The sequence below is a fragment of the Chrysochloris asiatica genome, unplaced genomic scaffold (assembly GCF_000296735.1).
Source record: "Chrysochloris asiatica unplaced genomic scaffold, ChrAsi1.0 scaffold00035, whole genome shotgun sequence".
Classification (NCBI taxonomy): Eukaryota; Metazoa; Chordata; class Mammalia; order Afrosoricida; family Chrysochloridae; genus Chrysochloris; species Chrysochloris asiatica.
The window spans coordinates 6,029,207-6,051,611 of NW_006408553.1; the positions used below are offsets into that span (position 1 = coordinate 6,029,207).

Genomic DNA, 22,405 nt, shown 5'->3' on the forward strand with positions numbered 1-22,405 from the left:
AGGTTGCTAATCCTGGTGTGGTGCTGTGGGATAAAGCACTGGACCACAAGGTAGGTTCAAACTCACCAGCCACTCCTTGGAAACCCTTTACAGGGTCGCTATGAGTTAGAACTGACTTGACAATGCTTAACAACAACAACAACTCAGTTTGAATATTCTATGGAACATAGGAGTTGAACGTGTAATCTTGGCCAACTAATGGATCAACAATTAATCAACAGGTGATTAATTATCTAATTAAGTAGATAAACTACCTAGCAATTAAACTACCTAGTTTATCACTCTCCACGGATTAAATCTCTCAAATTTATAAATCAAAGCACTCTTCAAATCTCACTCAGCTTTAACCAAGTACAAATAACATTGTTATTCCAATCCATAGTGACCCTGTTTTGGGTTTCCAAGGAGCAGCTGGTGAGCATGAACCTTGTGGTTCAAATCAACTTTGCAGTTTGCTCACAGTGCCACACCAGGACTCCTAACATTAATAAACGTTAAATAAATTAAAAAACCAAACCCCAAACAAATGTTGACTCAACATAAAATTAAAATTGGGGGCAAGTGTACTAAGAATTTTTTTAAAATGACTTCTGTTTCTCTAGGTCTGGAATGATTACAAATTGCGATGGAATCCAATGGACTATGATGGTATTGAGACTCTCCGTGTTCCTGCTGATAAAATTTGGAAGCCTGACATTGTTCTTTATAATAAGTATGGGCATCTGACAGCCATTATCTCTTCCCAAAGTTGTCTTTGATGCCTGCTGACCCAGCAAAGGAGGGGTTGTTAATGGTGTCTGATTTATTTTGCAGTGCTGTTGGTGACTTCCAAGTGGAAGGCAAGACAAAAGCTCTTGTTCAATATGATGGCATGATAACCTGGACCCCACCAGCTATTTTTAAGAGTTCCTGTCCTATGGATATCACATTCTTTCCTTTTGATCATCAAAATTGTTCCCTGAAATTTGGTTCCTGGACATATGACAAGGCTGAAATTGATCTTCTAATTATTGGCTCTAAAGTAGATATGAATGATTTTTGGGAAAACAGTGAATGGGAAATTGTTGATGCTTCCGGCTACAAGCATGACATAAAGTATAACTGTTGTGAAGAGATATACACAGATATAACCTATTCTTTTTATATTAGAAGACTGCCAATGTTTTATACCATTAACTTGATTATCCCCTGTCTGTTTATTTCATTTCTCACTGTTTTGGTCTTTTATCTTCCTTCTGACTGTGGAGAAAAAGTGACACTTTGCATTTCAGTTCTGCTTTCTCTGACTGTGTTTTTGCTGGTCATCACAGAAACCATTCCATCTACTTCTCTTGTGATCCCACTGGTCGGAGAGTACCTACTGTTTACCATGATCTTTGTCACCCTATCCATTGCAGTGACCGTCTTTGTGTTGAATATACATTATCGTACTCCAACCACACACACCATGCCCAAGTGGGTAAAAATGGTTTTCCTTCAGCTGTTGCCCCAAATCTTGGTGATGAGGAGACCGCTGGACAAGACAAAGGAGACATGTTCTGATAAAAACCCTAAAGGCATTGCCAGCCAGCTACCCAAAGTTAAGTTTACTAATGGCAGAGAGTCCAGTCTTAAAGAATACTGCCACTGTAACAAATCAAGGGAGCTTACCACCACTAGCAAGAAAAGATTAAATCATCAGCCTTTGCAATGGATGACCGAAAATTTGGAACACCCCCCTGAAGTTGATGACGTGATTAACAGTGTTCAATTCATTGCAGAAAACATGAAGAACCAAAATGAAACAAAGGAGGTAAATATATGTTTCCTCTGGCCTGCCCAGTTGTCACCCTTAACAGGTTTGTTGTTGCTGTTAAATGCCGTCTAGTTGATTACTGGCAATTCATAGTCATGGTCAGATTGAAAATGTGAGTTCTATTTATAAGAGGTGGTCAGGCAATGTTACTAAATGACCCAGCTCTCTTATTATGAAATCATGCATGGAGTGATGGGTCATACCTTGGGGTAGGGTGGAGTGAGATGTGGAACAAAGGAAAACTTGCATCTCCAGAAATTTTTACTTAAGTGGAATCTGGTTAAAATAAACATTCATGACAACCTTGGTTAATGAAACTAAGAAGGTTTCATGGTCCATAGAAAGGTGCAAAGGGAAAAGCTGCCCCTAAAATGAGTGGGATTATGTGGCTGTAGGTTAAGGCACTGGACTGCAAAATGGGTTTGAACAGTAAGATCGGCGGTTCAAGCTTAGCAGCTGCTCCTCAAAAACCCTGTACAAAATCGCTATGGGTGGAACTGACTCGATGGCATTTAGCAACAACAAAAAGAGAGGAAGGAGAAATGATGCAAGAGCAGCTTGCAGTGTGAAGGCTGTGGGAGTGAGCGTCTGCTAGCTCTAATCCCACTCATTCTAAATGAGAGGTACTTGAGTGTTGACTGAATGAGCCTCAGGCATATTTTTAGCACCAACTTTCAGTACCATTTTCTAGTGGTGTTATAGTGTGTTGCGGATGAGTACACTACACCCCTCTGACAATATCAGAAGTGGTGACACCAAAATGATGCCAGGATCCACAGTGGCAGTAGTGGCGGTGTGGGTGGACTGTTGCCTCAGGGAGAAGAGTCACCAAAGAAGTGGCATCATTAACATTGGTGTCACTCATCTCGCAGTGATGTCACTTGCTAGTCAGGGTGCAGCTGAGGCTCTCTGCTTGGCCAATGGGAGAGGGGAGGAGCTGCGTGGATCTGCAGGAGGCAGGGTCTGGCCACTCTGCCCATGGGATGGGGTGAATTTATATGAGTTACTGAACTGAATGTCACCAGTCCTAATGACTCCACTATCATCTTCGCTTCCTGCTGCCCAAAGTCTAACTATAGTGGCATGTTCCTGCTCTCTAAAGAGAGAGCTCTACTTGAATCATGCCTATTATAGTTCCAAGGAGTCCTGATGTGGGGCTGTAGAATAAGCACTTGACTGGTAACTAAGAAGTTGGCAATTCAAACCCACCAGCCTCTCCTTGGAAACCCTATACAGGGTCTCTATGAATTGGAACTGACTGAACAGCACTTAACAACAACAACATTATAGTTTCAAACCATAAGGATGACTAGCCGAGGATGTCTGGAAATTTGTGCCAGGTATTAAGGTTGACTTCACACCGCAGCTCCTACTATCCCTATCTTTAGTGAAGAGATATTGCGGGACTTGATGTCCACCATGAATGACTGTCACACAGGTGAGGGGATGTATTAAGGTCAAGAAAGCTCAGAAAAAGTTACCTTCATGTGGCATCATCATAAAATCTAAAAGAGAGTTACTTAATCCCCATCAGCTAAGGTGTTCAAGGCACAACCACAGAGCTTAGCAGAAGGTTGGGAAGTGAGAACTGAATGGACTTGACAAATTCATGGAACTCCACAAACAGCTTCACTTTGAGGTCTGGAGGGTTGCCTATCCTTGATAAGGATATCCTTAATCATACTCCATATTCGAACACCCTTTGTCTCCTTCCCTCATCCCCTGCCTCAAACCCAGTCCCCAGACTTGCCAAATGGACCAGAATATCTAGTTGTGCAAATCACAAGAATAGAAATATCTGAGCAGCTAGTTCTTGAAGATAGTCCTTACAGTGAGGAAAGTGCCTTTGTGATGGATGGACTCATGAATTATTTAGGTCTTCAGCATACTCTATACCCAGCTGCCTGAGATACTTCTGTCCTCAGACAAAACAAAATTTCTCATGTGTGCTGGGTAGGGGACAAAAGTTAGACAAAACCATACCAATAATTGTTTTAAGAATGTCTAGGTGAATCTTCTTTGACAAAAGAAGAATTTTATTAATGAAACACAGCATGTTTCCTTTGGTCTTGACTAAAAATATTGCTTTGATTGTTTGCATTTCAGGTAGAAGATGACTGGAAATACGTAGCCATGGTGGTGGACAGAGTATTTCTTTGGGTATTTATAATTGTATGTGTGTTTGGAACTGCAGGGCTATTTCTACAGCCACTACTTGGGAACACAGGAAAATCTTAAGATTATGAAACTTGCAAGCAATTTGTTATTTAGTTTGTATTCTTTACCGTAAGGATAAAGACATAATGCTTCCTACCCAAGTCTGCCATCTACTGAAGCCAATGGATAAAGAGGACTTTCCTGAAGAAGAAGCGCCGGAATGCCTCCCTTTATAGAAAAAGGAGCCCAGAGATGGTACCACCCAGAAGCTGGACATTAGGTCAGGCTTCTTTTGTCTTTATATGGGAGGTTCCCAGGAATATGAATGAACTGCAGGACATCCAGGTAACATCAAATCACACCAAGAAGAGGTTTGCTGTACTTCAGTTTGTGCTTTTTATCAGAATAATGATACATGTTGTGACTTGAACCTTGCTGACACTTGCAACACCTGTAAACTATTGTACGCTTGCTTTCCTGTGCATGCCTCAGTGATGCACCTCACACACAGAAGCATGTTTTCTTAGATTAATTGGTAAACATACACTATGTAGTCAGAGCCTAGCTTGCTGTTGTTGTTGTTAAGTGCTGTTGAGTTGATTCCAACCCATAGCGACCCAGTATAGAGTTTCCGAGGAGAGGCTGGTGAGTTTGAACTGCTGACCTTCTGGATCAAATCAACTTTGTGCATTAACTCACAGAACTCCAGAGTCTATATTTAATTAGCATTCATCTGTGTAGGATCTTGAGTGGTCACCTAGCCATGTGCTATGCATTGCAAGGGAAACAGACATAGGTTCTGTTCCCAAGCACCTGGAACTTTTAAAGAACACACATATGTACAAGAGCAGGAATGTATTATGAGGGGAATGTCACTAGAACAATCAAAATAAGAGAATGTGATAGGGTGTGGTTAGGCAAACCGAAAGCAAAACTTTGGTTGTAGTTAGAAAGTCTTCTAGTCTTTTCTCATCAACAGTTCCTGTTTGTTCATTGTATCTGAGAGTGAAAATATTTATTTTTTCTATAAAAACTATGATGTTGTATCTTTTGGAGCAATTCCTTTTCTGAGAGGGAGAATCTTGGGAATTCTGTTTCCTACCTTAATTTATCTTATGTTGTACAAATATGATGATAACAATTTTAAAGATGTATTTTAAAGCAGAAAACAATAAATCTAATCTATCAAGAAAGTGATCTCATTTTTGCTTTTCTTTTTTTCAGTTTTTGTCCATATGAATAAATAATTTTTCATTTTAATTTGACCTTTCAACTTTGTATTATGCTTTTCCCCCCTCAAAATAAGATAGCAATAACATTTCCCCTATATTATCACATGGTCTTGGTTTAATTTTTATGATTGCATAATTTCTGTTGTGTTAATGAATCGTAATTTCTTTTGTTGTTGTTGTTAAGTGTGATTGTGTTGGTTCCAATTCATAGTGACCCTGTATAGGATTTCCCAGGAGCAGCTGGGGGGTTTGAAGCTCTGATTATGTGGTTAGCACTCCAGTGCTTATACTGCAACGCTACAATGTAAATTATTTTTCTCTTTTCTACAAAGCCTAAGATACACCAGTCAGAGGTCTTGAATTGAATCAATCTCCTTTAAGGTATTTTTACTCCTTTTCACATTTGTGATTATAATTATTGTTGTTGCGTCCTGCTGAGTCAATTCCAACTCATAGCGACTCTGTATATGGCTTCCGAGAGACTGGTGGGTTTGAACTATTGACCTTGCGGTTACCAGTCCAGTGTTTATCCTACAGTGCCATACCATGGCTTCTACCTCTAATTAATTTTACAGTGTTAACAAAACATTCTGGTGTGGCACTGTAGGATAAGCAAAGTCTGCTGTTCAAACTCACCTCAGAAATGCAGTGGACAGCTGGATCAACAACATGTTTACACAAGACTACTTATTATTTTAGGCTTTATTTCTTATTAATTAATTAAATTTAGTAGTCTGAGTGGGAAAACATGTATACTATAATTCAATAAAAGAGATGAAATGATTTTATAATACAGGAATCCATCACTTAACGAGTGTTCAGCAGCATCCCACTGCATACACACCCAAAGAAAAAGCAGCTTTCATTTTATTTATCGTTTCTCCTAATGGTGTGGTGCTGTAGGATAAGCACTCGACCTCAAGGTTGGTTTGAACCACAAACTCAGTGGTTCAAATACACCAGCTGTTCCCCAGAAACAGGGTCCCTGTGAGTCAGAACCAACTTGATGGCACTTTATCAACAACAATGGTTTTAAAGAACTCCTGGTATGATGTTGCCAGATAAGCACTGGACTGTGAACCACATGGTCAATGGTTCAAACCCACCAGCTGCTCCTCAGAAACCCTGTACAGAGTCGCTATGAGTTGGAACGGACTCGATGGCACTTAACTTAATGGTTTTAAAGACCTCAAAGCCCCAGAGTAAAGAGGCAACAGGACTCCAGGATGTATCCCAAACCGTCCCCCAGCCCAGGGCTCCTCCTTCCCCTCCCTCTGACTCTAGTCCGTGCCCTGCACCTTCCCTGGCCTTCAGTGCTGACAGTGCTGCCCAGGCCTAAGGTGTTTGCCCAACACCTGACTCTCTGGTCAGCCATGGTGGGAGCAAGGACCGCCACCATCAGCTATATTCCTGGCACCTGCACACCCTATTCCAGTGACTACCTCTCTACATTCCCTTGTCTGCCTCCCCACCTCTCCCTGTTGTTGTTATGTGCCGTGGAGTCAGTTCCGACTCATAGTGACCCTGTACAGGGTTTCTGAGGCTGTAAATCTTTACAGGAGCAGGAAGCCTCATCTTTCTCCCATGAACAGCTGGTAGTTTCGAACTGCTCACCTTGCAGTTCACAGCCCGATTTGTTATCACTACGCTACCAGAGCTCCTTAGATGTGCATAAAAGTCTTGATCCAGCTGTAAGTGTAGTGTCTGCCTGACCCAGTCACACGTCCAGCAAGGCTGGCCTCTTTTATCAAGTGGATACAGTGCTCAGGCTTTGTCTGGCAGATTCTTAGGAGATTTTGATTTAATAGGCTTTACAAGGAGCTCTGGTAGCGTAGTGGTTACGAATCGGGCTGTGAACCGCAAGGTCAACAGTTCGAAACTACCAGCTGTTCCGTGGGAGAAAGATGAGACTTTCTGTTCCCATAAAGATTTACAGCCTTGGAAACCCTGTACAGGGTCACTATGAGTCGGAACCGACTCTACGGCACTTAACAACAACGACAATGGGGTGCCATGGTGTGGCGTTGCGGGCTAATGTCCTGGACTGCAAGGTGGGTTTGAACAGGGTTGGCGGTTCAAGCTCATCAGTGGCTCCTTGGAAACCCTATATAGGGTTGCTATGGGTTGGAACGGACTTGATGGCACTTAACACCAAACAACAACAATCATGAACATTAAGCAACGTATACCTGTATATTTTGCTGGATAAAGGCCACAAAGTCAGAATTTTAAAACAGGAAAATCAGAGATCTCTCCCAGTCAGGGGTGAGGAAAACCTTATGTAACTTCTGGACAGTTTTTTTTTTTTTTTTTTTTCTAAAGATACAATTTATTTTGTTGTTATGGTTGAGAATGTACTCAGCAAAACATACACCAAAATGCAACAGCTTTTATATACAATTTAGTGAGTTGTGCAAACATTCTCATCCTCCTTTTCTGAAAGTTACTCCCCCATTCACATAAATACACTGCTCTCTAAGCTTCATATCCAATTTTTTGAGTTACTATTGTCATTTTGACCACCTAGAGATAGATCTTAGAAGAGCAGGACCCTTAGGGAAGACATTCTTTACTAGTTCAACTATTGTTCAGTTTTAAGAAGATTTCAGGGAGCGTTTTTGGTTTGAGGTTTAAAGGTGATCTCAGGAAAATAGTTTCAAGGGCTCATCTACTCTTCATGCCTCCAGATAATCTGGATTTCATGAGAATTTCAAATTCTGTATGCATTTTCTCCCTTTTGATCAGAATTGTTTTACAGATTTGTGATAAAAGCTTTTAGTAACGGTAGCTGGACACCAGCCATTTCTTCTGGTCTCATAGCAAAGGAGGCAGTTTTTCCTGGAGGCATTTAGTCACACATTCCATTTTCTCCTCCTTTTCCTGACTCTCCTTCCTCCTCTGTTGGCTCTAGGTGAATAAAGACAAATTGTTGTGCCTTGCACAGTCCATTCCAAGCTTTTAGCGTAGTGGTTACGCATCAGGCTGCCAACATGAAGGTCAGCAGTTCGAAACTACCAGCGATTCAGTGGGAGAAAGATGAGGCGTTATGCTCTTGTAAAGATTTACAGCCTCGGAAACCCTGTGCAGGGTCACTATGAGTCGGGACCTACTCCACGGTACTTAACAACTAACTACAACAAGCATTGAGGAGCTCTGGTAGTGTTGTTGATGTTGTGAAGTGCCGTTGAGTTGATTCCGACCCATAACGACCCTGTATAGGGTTTCCAAGGAGCAGCTGGTGAGCTTGAACCACCGACCTTGCAGTTCAAACGACTTTGCTGTCTGACGCATTAATCCACAGTGCCACACCAGGACTTCCCTCGTAGCATTGTTGTTATTGTTGTTGTTAAATGCCGTCGAGTCGGTTCCGACTCATAGCGACCCTGTACAGGGTTTCCGAGGGTGTAAATCCTTATGGGAGTAGAAAGCTTCATCTTTCTCCCGCGGAGCGGCAGGTAGTTTCGAACCGCTGACCTTAAGGTTCGCAGCCTGATTCGTAACCACTAAGCTACTGCGAACCTCAAGGTCAGCAGTTCGAAACTACCAGCTGTTCCGCGGGAGAAAGATGAGGCTTTCTGCTCCCATAAAGACTTACAGCCTCAGAAACCCTATACAGGGTCGCTATGGGTCAGAACCAACTCGATGCCACTTAACAACAGCAACCACAAGCATTATGTGGAGTGGCGCTGTGAGTTAATGCACTGGACACAAAGTTGATTTGAACTGAAAGGTCGGCAGTTCAAATTCACCAGCTGCCTCACGGAAACCCAGTACAGGGTAGCTATAGGTTGGAACTGACTCAACAGCACTTAACAACAGCAGGCATTATGTAATGCATTTGTTGTTGTTGTTAGGTGCTGAAGAGTCTGTTCTGATTCATAATGACCTTACTCACAACAGGAAGAAACATTGCCTGGTCCTGGGCCAAGCTCAAAATCCTTGCTAAACTTGAGCCCATTGCTGCTGCCACTGTACCAATGCATCTTGTTGGGAGTCTTCCTCTTTTTCTCGGACTCTCCACCAAGCATGATGTGGAGCTAGTCCCTCCTGATAATATGTCTGAAGTATGAGAGACAAAGTCTCACCATTCTGACTTCTAAGGAGCATTCTGGTTGTTTCTTCCAACACAGATTTATTTGTTTTTTTTTGGCAGTTCATGGTACTTTAAAAACTCTTTTCCAACATCATACTCAAATTTTTCAACTCTTCTAAGGTCTTCTTTAATCATTGTTCAAATTTTACATGCAAATGAGACCACTGAAAATACCATGGCTTGGGTCAAGCACACCTTAGTTCTCAAACTGATATTTAAAGAGATCTCACGGAACAGTTTGCTTACTACAAAAACATCATTTGATTTCCTGACTGCTGCTTCCATGAATGTGCATGGTTGATCCGAGCAAAATGAAGTCTTTGACAACTTCAATGTTTTCTCCACTTACCATGATGCTATTTACTGGTCCAGTGGTGAAGATTTTTGTTTTCTTTACACTGAAATGCAACCCACACAGAAGGTTGTGGTCTTTGATCTTAATCAGTAAGTATTTTAAATCCTCTTCACTTTCAGCTAGTAAAGTTGTATCATCTGCATGTCACAGGTTGTTAATGAGTCTACCTCCAATCCTGATACCATTTTCTTCTTCATGTAATCCAGCTTCTCAGATTATTGCTTAGTACATAGATTAAATAAATATGGTCAAAGAATACAACCCTGACCCACACCGTTCCTGGTTTAAAACCATTCAGTGTCCCCTTGTTCTGTTTGAATGACTGCCTTCTGGTCTATGTACAAGTTCTCATGAGCACAATTAAGTGTTTATAGATACTCATTCTCTGCAATGTTGTTTATATCTTATCATGATCCATACAATCAGAAGTCTTTGTGTAGTCAATAAAGCACAGATAAACATCTTTCTGGTCTTCTCTGCTTTCAGCCAAGATCCATCTGATGTCCTCATTTTGAATTATGCCCTTTCAGCAAATGAAGGTCTCAAAAGGTTTACTCCCTTTGCGTTGTCATGGTATTGTGTGAGTGTCTTCCAACCTGAGGCATCTTCTGGTACTGTATCTTCATCATGTTTCAATAGTCAATATTCTGAAGCTATCCGACAGTGTTCCACTACTATTTTATAAGGTTTTCTGTCACTAAATATTCAGAAATAGTCTGTCTCTCCTTCTTCATAGTCTTGTTTGGAAGCTCAACTGAAACCTGTCCGTCATGAGTATACCAGTGACATAGCTTCAAGCATCACAGCAGCATGCTAGTCACCAGACTATGACAATGTGACAGACAAGTAACCCACTTGGAGGTAGAATAAAGCACTACACACTTAATGCATTCCCTCTACTTGAATATGCTGCACATGTCCCAACTGATTCATCTGGCAGTTGCTTAGTGATCCTCAGGGAAGGAGGGTCTTGTCTGCACAAGTGTAAACACTAACAACATACATTTTAAAAGATGTAAAATAAGCGTAAACTAGAAATGTAAAACAGCAATGGTGATAGTGCTGAAAATCTTTACAATTTTTCTTTTTCTTCTTTCTATTTTTGGATATTATGTTTTCTAGCCTGACTAGAACTCCTCTTGTTGCCTACCCTGAGGCTACCTCTGAGCATTCTGATGAGTCACTGCTGACCAGTGCATTCGGACACATAACTCCCCGGCAGGACAGAGTATAACTACTCACTGCTCCATTGTTGTTGTTCTTAGGTCCCATGGAGTTGCTTCTAACTCATAGTGACTCTCACAAGGTTTTCAAGGAATGTCTGGTGGGTTTGAACTGTCAACTTTGATGTTAGCAGTTCAGTGCTTATCCCTACAGTGCCATACCAGGACTCCATAGTGTTGTTGTTGTTAAGTGCCGTCGAGTCGGTTCCAACTCATAGAGATCTTGTCTAGTGTTTCCAAGGAGCAGCTGGTAGATTTGAACTGCTGACCAGTGTTGATCCTACAGTGCCACTCCAGGAGTCTCTAGATCTCAACAAATCTTTACAGAAGCAGACTGCCTCATCTTTTCCCCTAGAGCGACTGGTGGGTTTGAATTCCTGACTTGTGGGTACCACCTAGTCTCCTTATGAGCGTTCTGATAGGCATGTCTACTTCTACACCAGATTAGGCTGCTCTGCCCCCGTGGCAGTTCATCCTGCCCACCTGTGTGACTATCTACATGAGTATATACAGTGTCACTCTAGATGAGGCTTCCCAAACCTAAGATTACATCCACAAGAAGCCAAGATATGTATTACTTTTATTTTTACCATTATTTTATTGACATACTGAAAAGGAAATCTTAATACAAAGAAGCAACACATCAAGTTAAGCATGACTGGTAGTCTCCATGGCTGTTAGTTAAACAATTTATTGTTAACACACAATAGTAGGTGATTCAGAGTAAGAATTATGACACAACCCTAAGGTCCACTCTAGCATACAAGTATTATTCTTTGAAAATTAGAGAGTTCCAAAAATAGTTGGTGAGAAACCACCTTTAAAGGGACCAAGACCATTGGTGAGAACCATTATGACTTTGCTATGTTCTCTGAGCACAGGCAAGATCACTCAATTTAACACGGGGTACAGTGAAGAACAGACTGTCATCACCTTAATTCAGGGATTAAACTTAACACGAATGGTGAGACAACCAGATATAGTGTCTCCTGATACAATGCAATGTGAGCTAGACATCATCATCTATGCTGCATTTCTGTCAACATATTAAACTAGGATTACAATTAAGGGTATATTAATGTTATTTTGGAAATTTTGTAATGTAAGAAAGTGTTTTCAAGTTGAATATTATCTATGTATGTATATGTATGTTTTGTTGTTGCTACTAAGTGTTGTCAAGTCGGTTCCGATTCATAGCTACTCTGTATAGGGTTTCCGAGGAGTGGCTGGTGGGTTTGAACTGCTCCCCTTTTGGTTCAAATCAACATTGTGGTCCAGGGCATTATCCTGCAGTGCCACAACAAGGCATATGTATATATATATATAAAGTACAGTGGCTCTGTAAGATAAGCACTGGACTTCAAATCACAAGGTTAGTAGTTTGAGCCCATCAGCTGCTCCTCAGGAGAAAGAGGATGTTTCTGTTCTTGCAAATATTTACAGCCTAGAAAGCCCTATGCAGGTAGCTATGAGTAGGAACTGACTGAACGGCACTTAACAAGGACAATATATACATAAACAACAATATGTGTGTGTGTGTGTATATTGTTGTTATTTTTAAGTGCTGTTGAGTCAATTCTGACTCATAGTGACCCTGTATAGGGTTTCCAAGGAGCAGCTGGTGGATTTGAGCTGCCAACCTTGTGGTTCAAACCAACCTTGCAATCAGTCCAATGCCTATCCTAATGCAATATATATATGTAGTCCTGGTGTGGCACTGTGGATTAATATGCCAGACTGCAAAGCCATTTGAACTGCAAGGTCGACAGTTCAAGCTCACCAGCTGCTCCTCCTCAGAAACCCTATACAGGGTCGCTATGGATCAGAACCAACTCAACAGCACTTAACAACAACAAATATATATACACACACACACACACACACACACACATACATAATTTGTGGAAAAGTGGAATTGAAATATAATTGAATTTTTCTGTGAACTTTTTGAAGCCTTTTCACATATATACCTTTATCTGTGTATTTACAGTTGGAACTGTGGGATGGGGCTGAGCAAGAGTACAAATTTGTCCCTATTTTGGGTAAATAGCCCAGAAGCAAGTTTCTGGTATTTGGTTTAATTAATTGACCAATATTAATTAAGCCTTGACTATGTACTCATCTCTGTTAGATGCTGCTGGGTATGTAATGGAAGATAAAATAGTCAGAGAACAATATGCGTGTGTAGGATAGACTAATAATGCCACAGACTTTCAGAGACAGGGAGCTTAGTGAGGGGCCAAGTATGCTGTGAAGGCTTCAAGAAGAGGGGGATATGATTAGAGATCCGAAGACTGAGCACAATTTAGGACCGCTATCGGAGTCCTGACAACATGTCCAAAGTATGACAGACAAAGTTTAGCCATCTTGGCCTCCAAGGAGCACTCTGGCTGCACTTCTTCCAAAACAGATCTATTAGTTCTCGTTGTCAGGAGGGAACAGTCTCTGGAGAAGGATGTCATGCTGGGTAAGATGGAGGGTCAGAGAAAAAGAGGAAGACCCCCAACAAGATGGATCGGCCATCATTAATGGACTCGGGTGTGGCAGCGGTAGTGAGGTTGGCCCAGGATCGGACATTGTTTCATTCTGCTGTGCGTGAAGTGGCTATGAGTTGGTTCTGACTCGATGGCACCTGACAATAACAACAACAATCGGAGTCCTGGTGTGGCACTGTGGGTTAATGTGTTGGACTGCAAAGTTGGTGGTTCAAGGTCACCAGCTGCTCTTGGAAACCTTATGCAGGGTTGCTATGGGTTGGAACTGACTCGATGGCACTTGACAATAAAAAGAACAATCCGTGTGCACATGTGTTTGCATGCTCACATGTGTGATAGCAAGTTGTATGTATCTAGCAGCATCCACCTGTGAGTTGATGGCAAGTTATTCCCAGAAGATTTTTCTTGATGTACACTTGAGATGAAAATTTCTTTGCTTTAAAGCTATTTCTTAAAATTTAGTTCCTTAGGGATACATATTGCAATATATAAATATTCATTCTTTCCCATTAAAAAATTTCCACTTTAGCTGCAATGTTACTTAAGCTATATCACACAGACAAATGTCTGATCTCTGATTTACTTGTGTCTGATCTGAAATAGGCTAGTTGTGAAAAATATTTCATGTTAATATTTTGAAAAATTTTAAATAGAATTCAATTTTAACACTTGTAAAAAATATGGTTAGTACTGTTACCAACTTAGTAAACTAACAAATTAAATAAAGCTAAATAATGAATCAAAGAATATTCTCAGTTAAAAAGGAGAACAGTGATCTGCTTTTTGAAGCTACAATCCCATTAGGGATTTAAGATGGGAGAATCCTCGATTTTCATTACAATGTAGTTCTACAAATCCTGTCTAAAAGTGGTGATAAAGCAGATTACGTTTTCCCAAAGGGACAACATTATAATTAGAAGTGGTGTGGTTTTTAAATTTTATAAAAGTTGCAGCGGAACTCTTCAAAGTAAAGGATTTTAAAACCGAGAACTTCAAAGGTCTTAAGCTCTTATGTGTTGTTGCTGTTTGTTGTCATTAAGTAAAGTCTAATTCCATGTGGGCAGAGTAGAGCTGCTCCACAGGATTTCAAGCTGAGACCTTTCAGAAGCACACCTCCAGGCCTGTCATCAGAGACGCTCTGGGTGGGTTTGAATCACCAACCTCATAATGAATCATGGGGTCAATATTATTTCCACTTCACCATACTCCCTCTCTTAAAAATCCAGAAAACGTGCATAAAAGTTATAGATAACATAAGTCATACAGGGTGATCAAAGCTTTCATTATTGCTGTTGTTCTGACTCATAGTGACTGTGTATAGTATTTCCGAGGAAGGGCTGGTGGGTTTGAATGGCCCATCTTGGTGTTAGCAGTCCCATGCTGATCCTATAGAGCCACATCAGGACAGTTTTATGGTATAAAATGCAACCTATTGAAAACAAATACATTGACCATATTGAATATGTATTTTTTACAGTATTAAATATTAAGTTAACATTTAAATACATGTAACTGTGTCTTTTAGGGTTTGTTTGTTTTTAAAAGGGATTTAGAATTCATGTGCATTTGGATTGTGTACAGGATGATTTGAATGCTATAAACCTCTTTAAAAAGCAGTTTAGGGTATTTGCAAAAAATCCTATTATTTCTGTTCTGGTTCCATGCTTGTTCTAAGAATAAAGTAGATCTAGATAGTCTGAAGCTCCAGGAAGGGGATCCATACAAGAGACTGAAGATTCAATGGGGAGGAGTAATTCATGGAACAACTTCCAGGGGGTGGGGCGGGGGTAACAAAAGGAAGAGAAACTAGTTATGAAAAGGAAAAGGGCTGGTTGGGATGAAAGAGGTGGAGAGGGATCTGACTGGAAGCAAGAAGAGCAGCTAGGAGGTTATTATAATTGTCAAGGTGGGGAGATCCCCATTAAAGTAAATAGCCAGGTGGGAAGAACCCCATTAAAGTAGACGCAATCCTCCTTGCAAGTCTAACAACACATGTTAATCACCAACCTTGAAGCCACACCTAATTTATTTATATATGTCTAGTAAGTTCAAAACTTCCCAACAGCATCATCTCTCCAGGTCCATCTGTGTCCAGCATCCATCAGTCTGCAAAGTCAGGGTTATTTAGAATCATTAAAATCGTCAGATTCACCCACAGTCTTCTCTTGGTATGGCACCATCTTTGGTGATTCTGTGTTCCAGTTGCCATCTACAATTGGGTAAGTCTTCACAATCGACTCAATGGCATAGAGACTGAAATTTAGAAAGGATTTCAAGTGCAAGAATGCTGATTAAAGACATATATTTCCCCCTGCTAAATCCTATTGACATTCTTACAGAATGACATTTCTATAGGAAAAATTGTAAAATAAAAATGAAACCATAACATCAATGGAAAGTTGACTCAGGTGCCTTCCAATTTTGAACCATTTTCAAACCAATGGAAAAATCTGAAATGTTTAGGGCAGATAAGATCACATTTCTGGTAAAATCTAACAGAGCAGTGAAATCCGTGGTACCATACAGGAAAGATGAGACTATCAAAGAGATTTTTTTGTTTTTCCTAGTAAAACTTCAGAATAATCCTAAAATTATAGACACTGGGGAGGTGAAGAGGAAATGGTGGATTAATCACTGAGTAATTAAGTGAAAGATCAAGAACAGCTGCAACAGTGCTCTGTTTTCATAGTGACTTTTGTAGTCTATCCCCATTAATGTGGCTTTTTGAATGCAGGAGATATTAGAGTGAACATGGCATCAGGGAATTAGAGCTCAAGACGCCTACCATCAAAGGAGAACACTCGAGTGTAGAGGATGAGCTTTTTACACATCTGAAAGGAAGATGCCTGAGAAATTTTGCTCTATTTAAGCCCAACCCACTCTAATGAGAACCATAAATTAACTGTGGGCAAACCCACATTTACCATGTTCTCTTCCTTCAAGAGACATGTCATTTCAGTGAGGAAGAATCAGGGCTCTTAGAATGAGCATGTGCATTTGGATTGTGTGTACAGGCTAGTTGGATGTCAGTTCTAAGGTATAATTTTTGTCTTTATTGTTTGTCTTTCAAATTGCTAGTGGTAACTATGCAACCACATCTTCAAAGCAGGAGTAAAAATCAGTATGGAGCCGGTAACTGACACTATCAGAAAGAGCCACAGGAAGATTCGGTCAAGAACTTGAGCTACAAATTTCCAGTCTTGTACAACCTGCAAAAAAGTAAAAGGATGCCATTAATCCAAGATGCTGGGCAACATCCTGAGTTCACTTGGAGGAGTTGGAAAAGAATGATATTCTTGTTTATGGCTCTTAATTTTTCAAAATGCACCTAACCTGTCACCTGCAATGTAGACTCAGATTCTTTCCCATGACATCACCAATAACTCCCAAGAAAATGGCTTTGCAAGTCCAATTTATAGGAACACCTTAAACAATACTAAAGAAGCAAAATAAAAACAAGTTATTTATGCACTTGTTCACGTTACTGATGAAAGTTCAAAGTGGGGAAAGCCTGATTTTAAACAAATAAAAGCCAATATGTCTTAATGTGATGTTTCCTTATGTAATTGTACATGTGACATTTATCAAAAAATGAAAATTATGAGTTACTGTGGCTAAGGGTCTCTAGTCTCTTTTTCTGCTTCACGTGAGGACATGCTGCTATAACTGGAGAATGGTGGACACTTCTGAGAAATGACCAGGAATTGACAAGATAGAGAGCATGTGCATTTGGATTGTATACAGGCTAGATGGATGTCAGTTCTAAGGTGTTAGGAAGGAAGGTGGGGGGAGAATGAAAAACAAACCTACAAGCAGGGGGTCAGAGGAGGAATCAGCTACAAGGTTAGAAAAGTCTTAAAGAGAGAAAGAGGTGTGTTCTCATCTTTGAAAGGAAAATAGCTGTCCCATTTTAATTCTTTGGGGATGTTATTAACATGAATAGAACAAGAAACTGCTATTCTAGAGCAGGGACTGCTGTAGCAGGAAGCTACTCCTGATAGGTTAAAATATATTGTGTGCACAAAGTGGTATAGAAATAAAATCTTGGTGGTGGTGGTGGTGTGCCGTGGAGTCTGTTCTGACTCATAGCGACCCTGTACAGGATTTCCGAGGCTGTAAATCTTTACGGGGGCAGAAAGCCTCATCTTTCTCCCGTGGAACAGCTGGTAGTTTCGAACTGCTGACCTTGAGGTTAGAAGCCTGACTCGTAACCACTATGCTACGAGAGCGCCTCTAAAACCTTTGGGGAAATGCAAAAAAAGGTTAAAATGTTTACAGTGTTAAATTTAAATTTTGAATCATTAATGATGGTAATTAAAAAATTTTGTATTTCTCTGCATTTTCCAAATTCTCTATACTGATATTATGCTATTTTCATAACTTTAAGGAAGTTATTCAAGTCTTTGTATTGGAAGTGTTCAAAGATGTAAAGAAACAAACAAAATTCCTTAAGAACTGTTAAAGTGTTTGTCTCAAGCAGCAATCTCTTTTCTAGTGTTTTCTTTCTTCCTCTCTTTCTTTTTTAAGGAATAATATGGGATATTAGTAGGAGCCTCAATTCTATTTTGAATAACTGAACTTACATGTTTTATGTTGGTTAACATGGTCTCTGGAGTGCTGGTGCGGTGCTGTAGGAAAAGCACTGGACTGCTAGCTGCAAGGTTGATTGTTCAAATCCAGCAGCCACTCCTTGGAAATCCTATGTGTTGTTACTGTTGTTGTTGTTGAGTTCCATCGGGTTAGTTTTGACCCATCGCGACCCTGTATACGGTTTCCAAGGAGCAGTTGGTGAGCTTGAACCACCGACCTTGCAGTTCAAACGGCTTTGCAGTCTGACGCATTAACCCACAGCACCACACCAGGACTCCGCCGTCAAGTAGAGGGTCGCTATGAATCAGAACTCACTCGATAGCACTTACAACAACAACAATACTGGTCTTTAGTAATTTCTTTCTTGTTTTTCATGGGATGATATATATTTCTTTAGATAGATATTTGCCTAGAAATAAAAGACCAAAAGGACTATGAAAATACAGTGTCACATCAGATATTTTGGTGAGAGAAGAATGTAGATTTTTAGCTTACAAATTAAAAATAAAAAGGAATGGAAAGAATGTAGATTTCGACTCAAACTGTCCTGGGCTACCATGTCTGATTTGAAACAAGTAGAGACCTTCCTCAGTTTCACTTTGCTGAAACCTACCTAAGATGGATGAGTTCTGGTGATGCAGTTATTAAAGAGCTTGGCTGCTAACGGACAGGGTGCTCTGTCGGCTCCTGTAAAGATTTACAGCCTTGGGAACCCCCTAGATTTAGTTTGTCTTACAAGGTCACAGTGAGTCAGAACCACTCAACAGCAGTGGGCTTGAGTATCTCAAAGGATTATTGTGAGGAATAAATGACATAAAATATGAAATATGCATATGAGCCTCACCTAGCGATTATGTAAGCAGCCAATAAATGTTGATTCTGGTCTCTGTCCTTCCTTAAAAGGGTCCTTCCCAGTGGAGTGAAAATCTTATTTGGCACACAAACATGCATTATGAAGAAAGTTGGGGGAAAAAACAAAAAATGGGTCTGTTGCTTAAAAGAAATTATAATTGACCATCCTCTACAACCACCCACTGCCATTAGGAGGATGCCAATTCATGGAGACCCAACGTTGCATTTGCAAAGGGATCTTCTGTGGAGGGTCTGATGGATTCAAACTGCTGACCTTGGGGTTAGCAGCATAATGCATAACCCACTAACTATGTCACCAAGGTTCATCTTAGAATAGACCAATAGAACCTTATACAGGGCTCACTTTTTTCCTCTAAAGTCTATGAAATTTAGGGTCAACAGCCTGTTTCCACAAACACTTATTATGAAAGAAAGCTTTATTATTAATTTTTTAATGAAATATTCGGCTACATTTTCTTTTTGCTGCACAGATGTTACTGTTGTTGTTTGCCATCTAGTTGGTTCCAAGTCATAGCAAGCCTGCATGGGATTTCTGAGAAAGCTGTTGGATGCGAACTGCTGATTTTCAGTTACCAGTCCAGTGCTTATTTTACAGTGCCACATCAGGGTTCAGATACTATCTAGCATATCATCTGTCTTATGATTCATCAATCTTTCAACCACTTGAAAGAAAGAAAGAGAGAGAGAGAGAGAGAGAGAGAAAGAAAGAAAGAAAGAAAGAAAGAAAGAAAGAAAGAAAGAAAGAAAAAGAAAGGAAGAAAGAAAAAAGAAAATTGAGGCTACTTACTTACCAATAACAATAACAATAAGAAATAGTCCTTATTCCACAATCATTTCACTTTTGCTTATGTTTTTCTTGTGAACTTCCTAAAAATTCATACTAAAACCTCTATTTTAGTATGACAGGGCTTGTTTTAAAATTTGTTTATATGTGTAAAAGAATTGCCAAGGAACCCCTAGTGACACAGGGGTTAAACACTCAGCTGCTAACTGAGAAGTTAGGGGTTGGAACCCACCACTACTGCTCAGGTGACAGATGTGGCAGTCTGCTCCTCTAAAAATTACAGCCTTGGAAATCCTACAGGGCAATTCTTCTGTACCCTATAGGGTCACTTGAATCAGAATTCACTCGATGCCACCCAATAGTGAGGTAGAATGGATCCCAGCCCATTGGTTACCCCAAGTGTTAGAGTAGAACTGGGATTCATGGAGTTTTCTTGGCTGCAGTCTTTTATGGAAGCCAATCATCAGAACTTTCCTCAGTGGTGTTACTCTGTGGATTTGAATCACTAACTTTTTGGTTATTATTGTTGTTGTTGTTAAGTGCCATGGTGGAGTCAATTCCAAATCACAGCAACCTGGTCATAGGGTTTCAAGGAGCTGCTGGTACGTTTGAGCCATGGACCTTGTGGTCCAGTGCTTATCCTACAGCACCACACTGGGGTTGAGGTACACCATAATAGCAGCATTATTCTGGATACCAGTTTACTCACCTGACTGATAAAATACTCTTTCTTCACATGTCTTGAAATGTATCTAATGGAATCGACAGCCTTTTCCAAGAAAGCAATGAGAACTTTTTCTCCATCATTCATTTGTTTCTTTTTCTTTTTTTCTGGAACTTTAGCTTTTACTACTGGTTTAATCTCATCTTTATCTGGGAAAGAATAGCGATCTACATGGTTCTTCATACAAAGTACTTTAGGAAGTTTTTGAAGAAATAGTCTCTTAACCCAGGGAGCCATGGAATGGTATGTTGAGGAAGATCTATGGTGAACATTAATTACAAAAACAGTAACAATGATGGACAGAGTAACGAAAATCATAATGAACAATAGGTATTCTCCAATGAGAGGAATGACTTTTGAAGAAGATGGTATTATTTCTTCAATTACTAAAAGAAAAACTGTCAGGGAAACCAAAACAGATGTTGATAATGAAAGTTTTTCTCCTTCATCAGAAGGCAAATAGAACACGAGAACTGTTAGGAAAGACAGCCCCAGGCAGGGGATTATCAGAAAAAGGGTATAGAACAAAGGCAGGCGCCTCAGCACAAAAGAATAAGTAATAAATGGATATGAATATAAACCCTCTCTTCTGTTTCCCCTCATCCCTTTTGCATTTAATATTTCCCATTCTCCATTATCAAAGAAGTCTTTCCTGTCAACATTCTCATTTATTAAAATGAGGTCAACCATGGTACCATCGTAAGTCCAGGATCCAAACTTCATTGAACAGTTCTGTCTGTCAAAAGGGAAAAATGTGACATCCATGGTGCATGAACTTTTGTAACTGGCAGGAGGGGTCCAAATGACAGTTCCATTATATTTCACAATGACTTTTGTCATAAGGGAGCCTTCAAAACGTCCATCAGCACTGTAATTAAAGTAACTTCATTTTAGTGGTTAGCATGCATTAGTGTTATAGTATCTGTAATTTATTACTTTCCTACTACAGTGGAATTTCAAGCAATATTTTAAAAAGAAATACCAGTATACAAGAAGTATGTTACAGAAGTACACTAAGAAAGGTACTTAAAGTTGTACCTTTTACTTGATTCTTTTGGCAAAACTACGTTTCTATTCCTACCTCTCATCTTTCCCTTTGCGATACTTACTTTTCAAAGAGAACTATGTCAGGAAGCCAGAGAGATTCTGATGGGACTTTAATTGAATGAATTCCACCATATTCATCGGGATTCCAACGTAATTTGAGGTCTGTCCATTCCTGTATAAGATTAGTACACTGTAATTTTATCCTGAAAATTAAATGTATTAGACTTTGGGCTCTGCCAATTTCTGTTAATTTACCCACCCAGTGTTTTAGAAAGAAATTAATCTACTTTAAACGTTATGACCCAACCTGGAATTCCGTAGAATCATAGGGTTCTATTTGAGCCAGCCCAGTCTCTGAACATGCCCAGACCCATGCACCTTGCTTGTTTGGTATTTCTGATGTTGCTTCTTCTACTTCACAATGAAGAGGCTCAGCAACAAATGCCATTGATTGATTATTGTTTCCAGTCTACCTATTTTCTCTTAAGAAAAAAACAAAAACAAACAAAATTCTAGGAGCACTGACTCAATGATATTTAAGGTCTGGTTTGTTGTTATTAAGTGCTGTCGAATTGGTGCTGAGTCATAGTGACCCTGCATAGGGTTTCTGAGGAGCAAGAAGCTGGTGAGTTTGAACTGATTTTGTGGTTTGCAGTCCAGTGCTGATCCTACAGTGCCACACCAGGAGTCCTCAGGAAATGGGTATCAAACAATTTTTAACATCACTGAAATGTGTTGCACAAACATCCAGATGTTGTGTAAGTCCATAAGTCCAGTATGGTTGATAACGACACATGTAGTATCCTTGGACTAGTTTTGATGACATTTTAACTGTATCCCAAAGGGAAAAATACTTCTAAAAATTTCCTCTTAAACTTTAATGTATACATGGCAAATGTTCTATTACCTACTTATCACAATAGTAATAATAATAACAGTAAAACTCTAAGCATTATACAACTAGTCACAATAGCAAACACCACCCAAATGCCCATCAGTGGAAGAATGGATAAACAGACTCTGGTATATACACACAA

General features: G+C 40.0%; 2 protein-coding genes across 3 annotated transcripts in view; one reads left to right on the top strand and one right to left on the bottom strand.

Moving 5' to 3' along the window:
• The window catches only part of CHRNA6 (cholinergic receptor, nicotinic, alpha 6 (neuronal)), a 14,882-nt gene extending 10,849 nt beyond the window's left edge, over window positions 1-4,033 (top strand). For both annotated transcript variants that reach the window (XM_006859916.1, XM_006859917.1), the window contains 3 exons: window positions 603-712; window positions 814-1,792; window positions 3,902-4,033. In XM_006859916.1, the coding sequence (XP_006859978.1) occupies window positions 603-712; window positions 814-1,792; window positions 3,902-4,033 (1,221 nt within the window). The remainder of the gene's footprint in view (window positions 1-602; window positions 713-813; window positions 1,793-3,901) is intronic.
• Window positions 4,034-16,424: 12,391 nt separating this feature from the next.
• Window positions 16,425-22,405, bottom strand: part of CHRNB3 (cholinergic receptor, nicotinic, beta 3 (neuronal)) — a 41,060-nt gene continuing 35,079 nt past the window's right edge. Inside the window, exons 4-6 of the mRNA XM_006859984.1 lie at window positions 21,431-21,540; window positions 20,307-21,189; window positions 16,425-16,559 (exon numbers count right to left, since the gene is read on the bottom strand). Coding sequence (XP_006860046.1) covers window positions 16,425-16,559; window positions 20,307-21,189; window positions 21,431-21,540 — 1,128 coding nt within the window. The remainder of the gene's footprint in view (window positions 16,560-20,306; window positions 21,190-21,430; window positions 21,541-22,405) is intronic.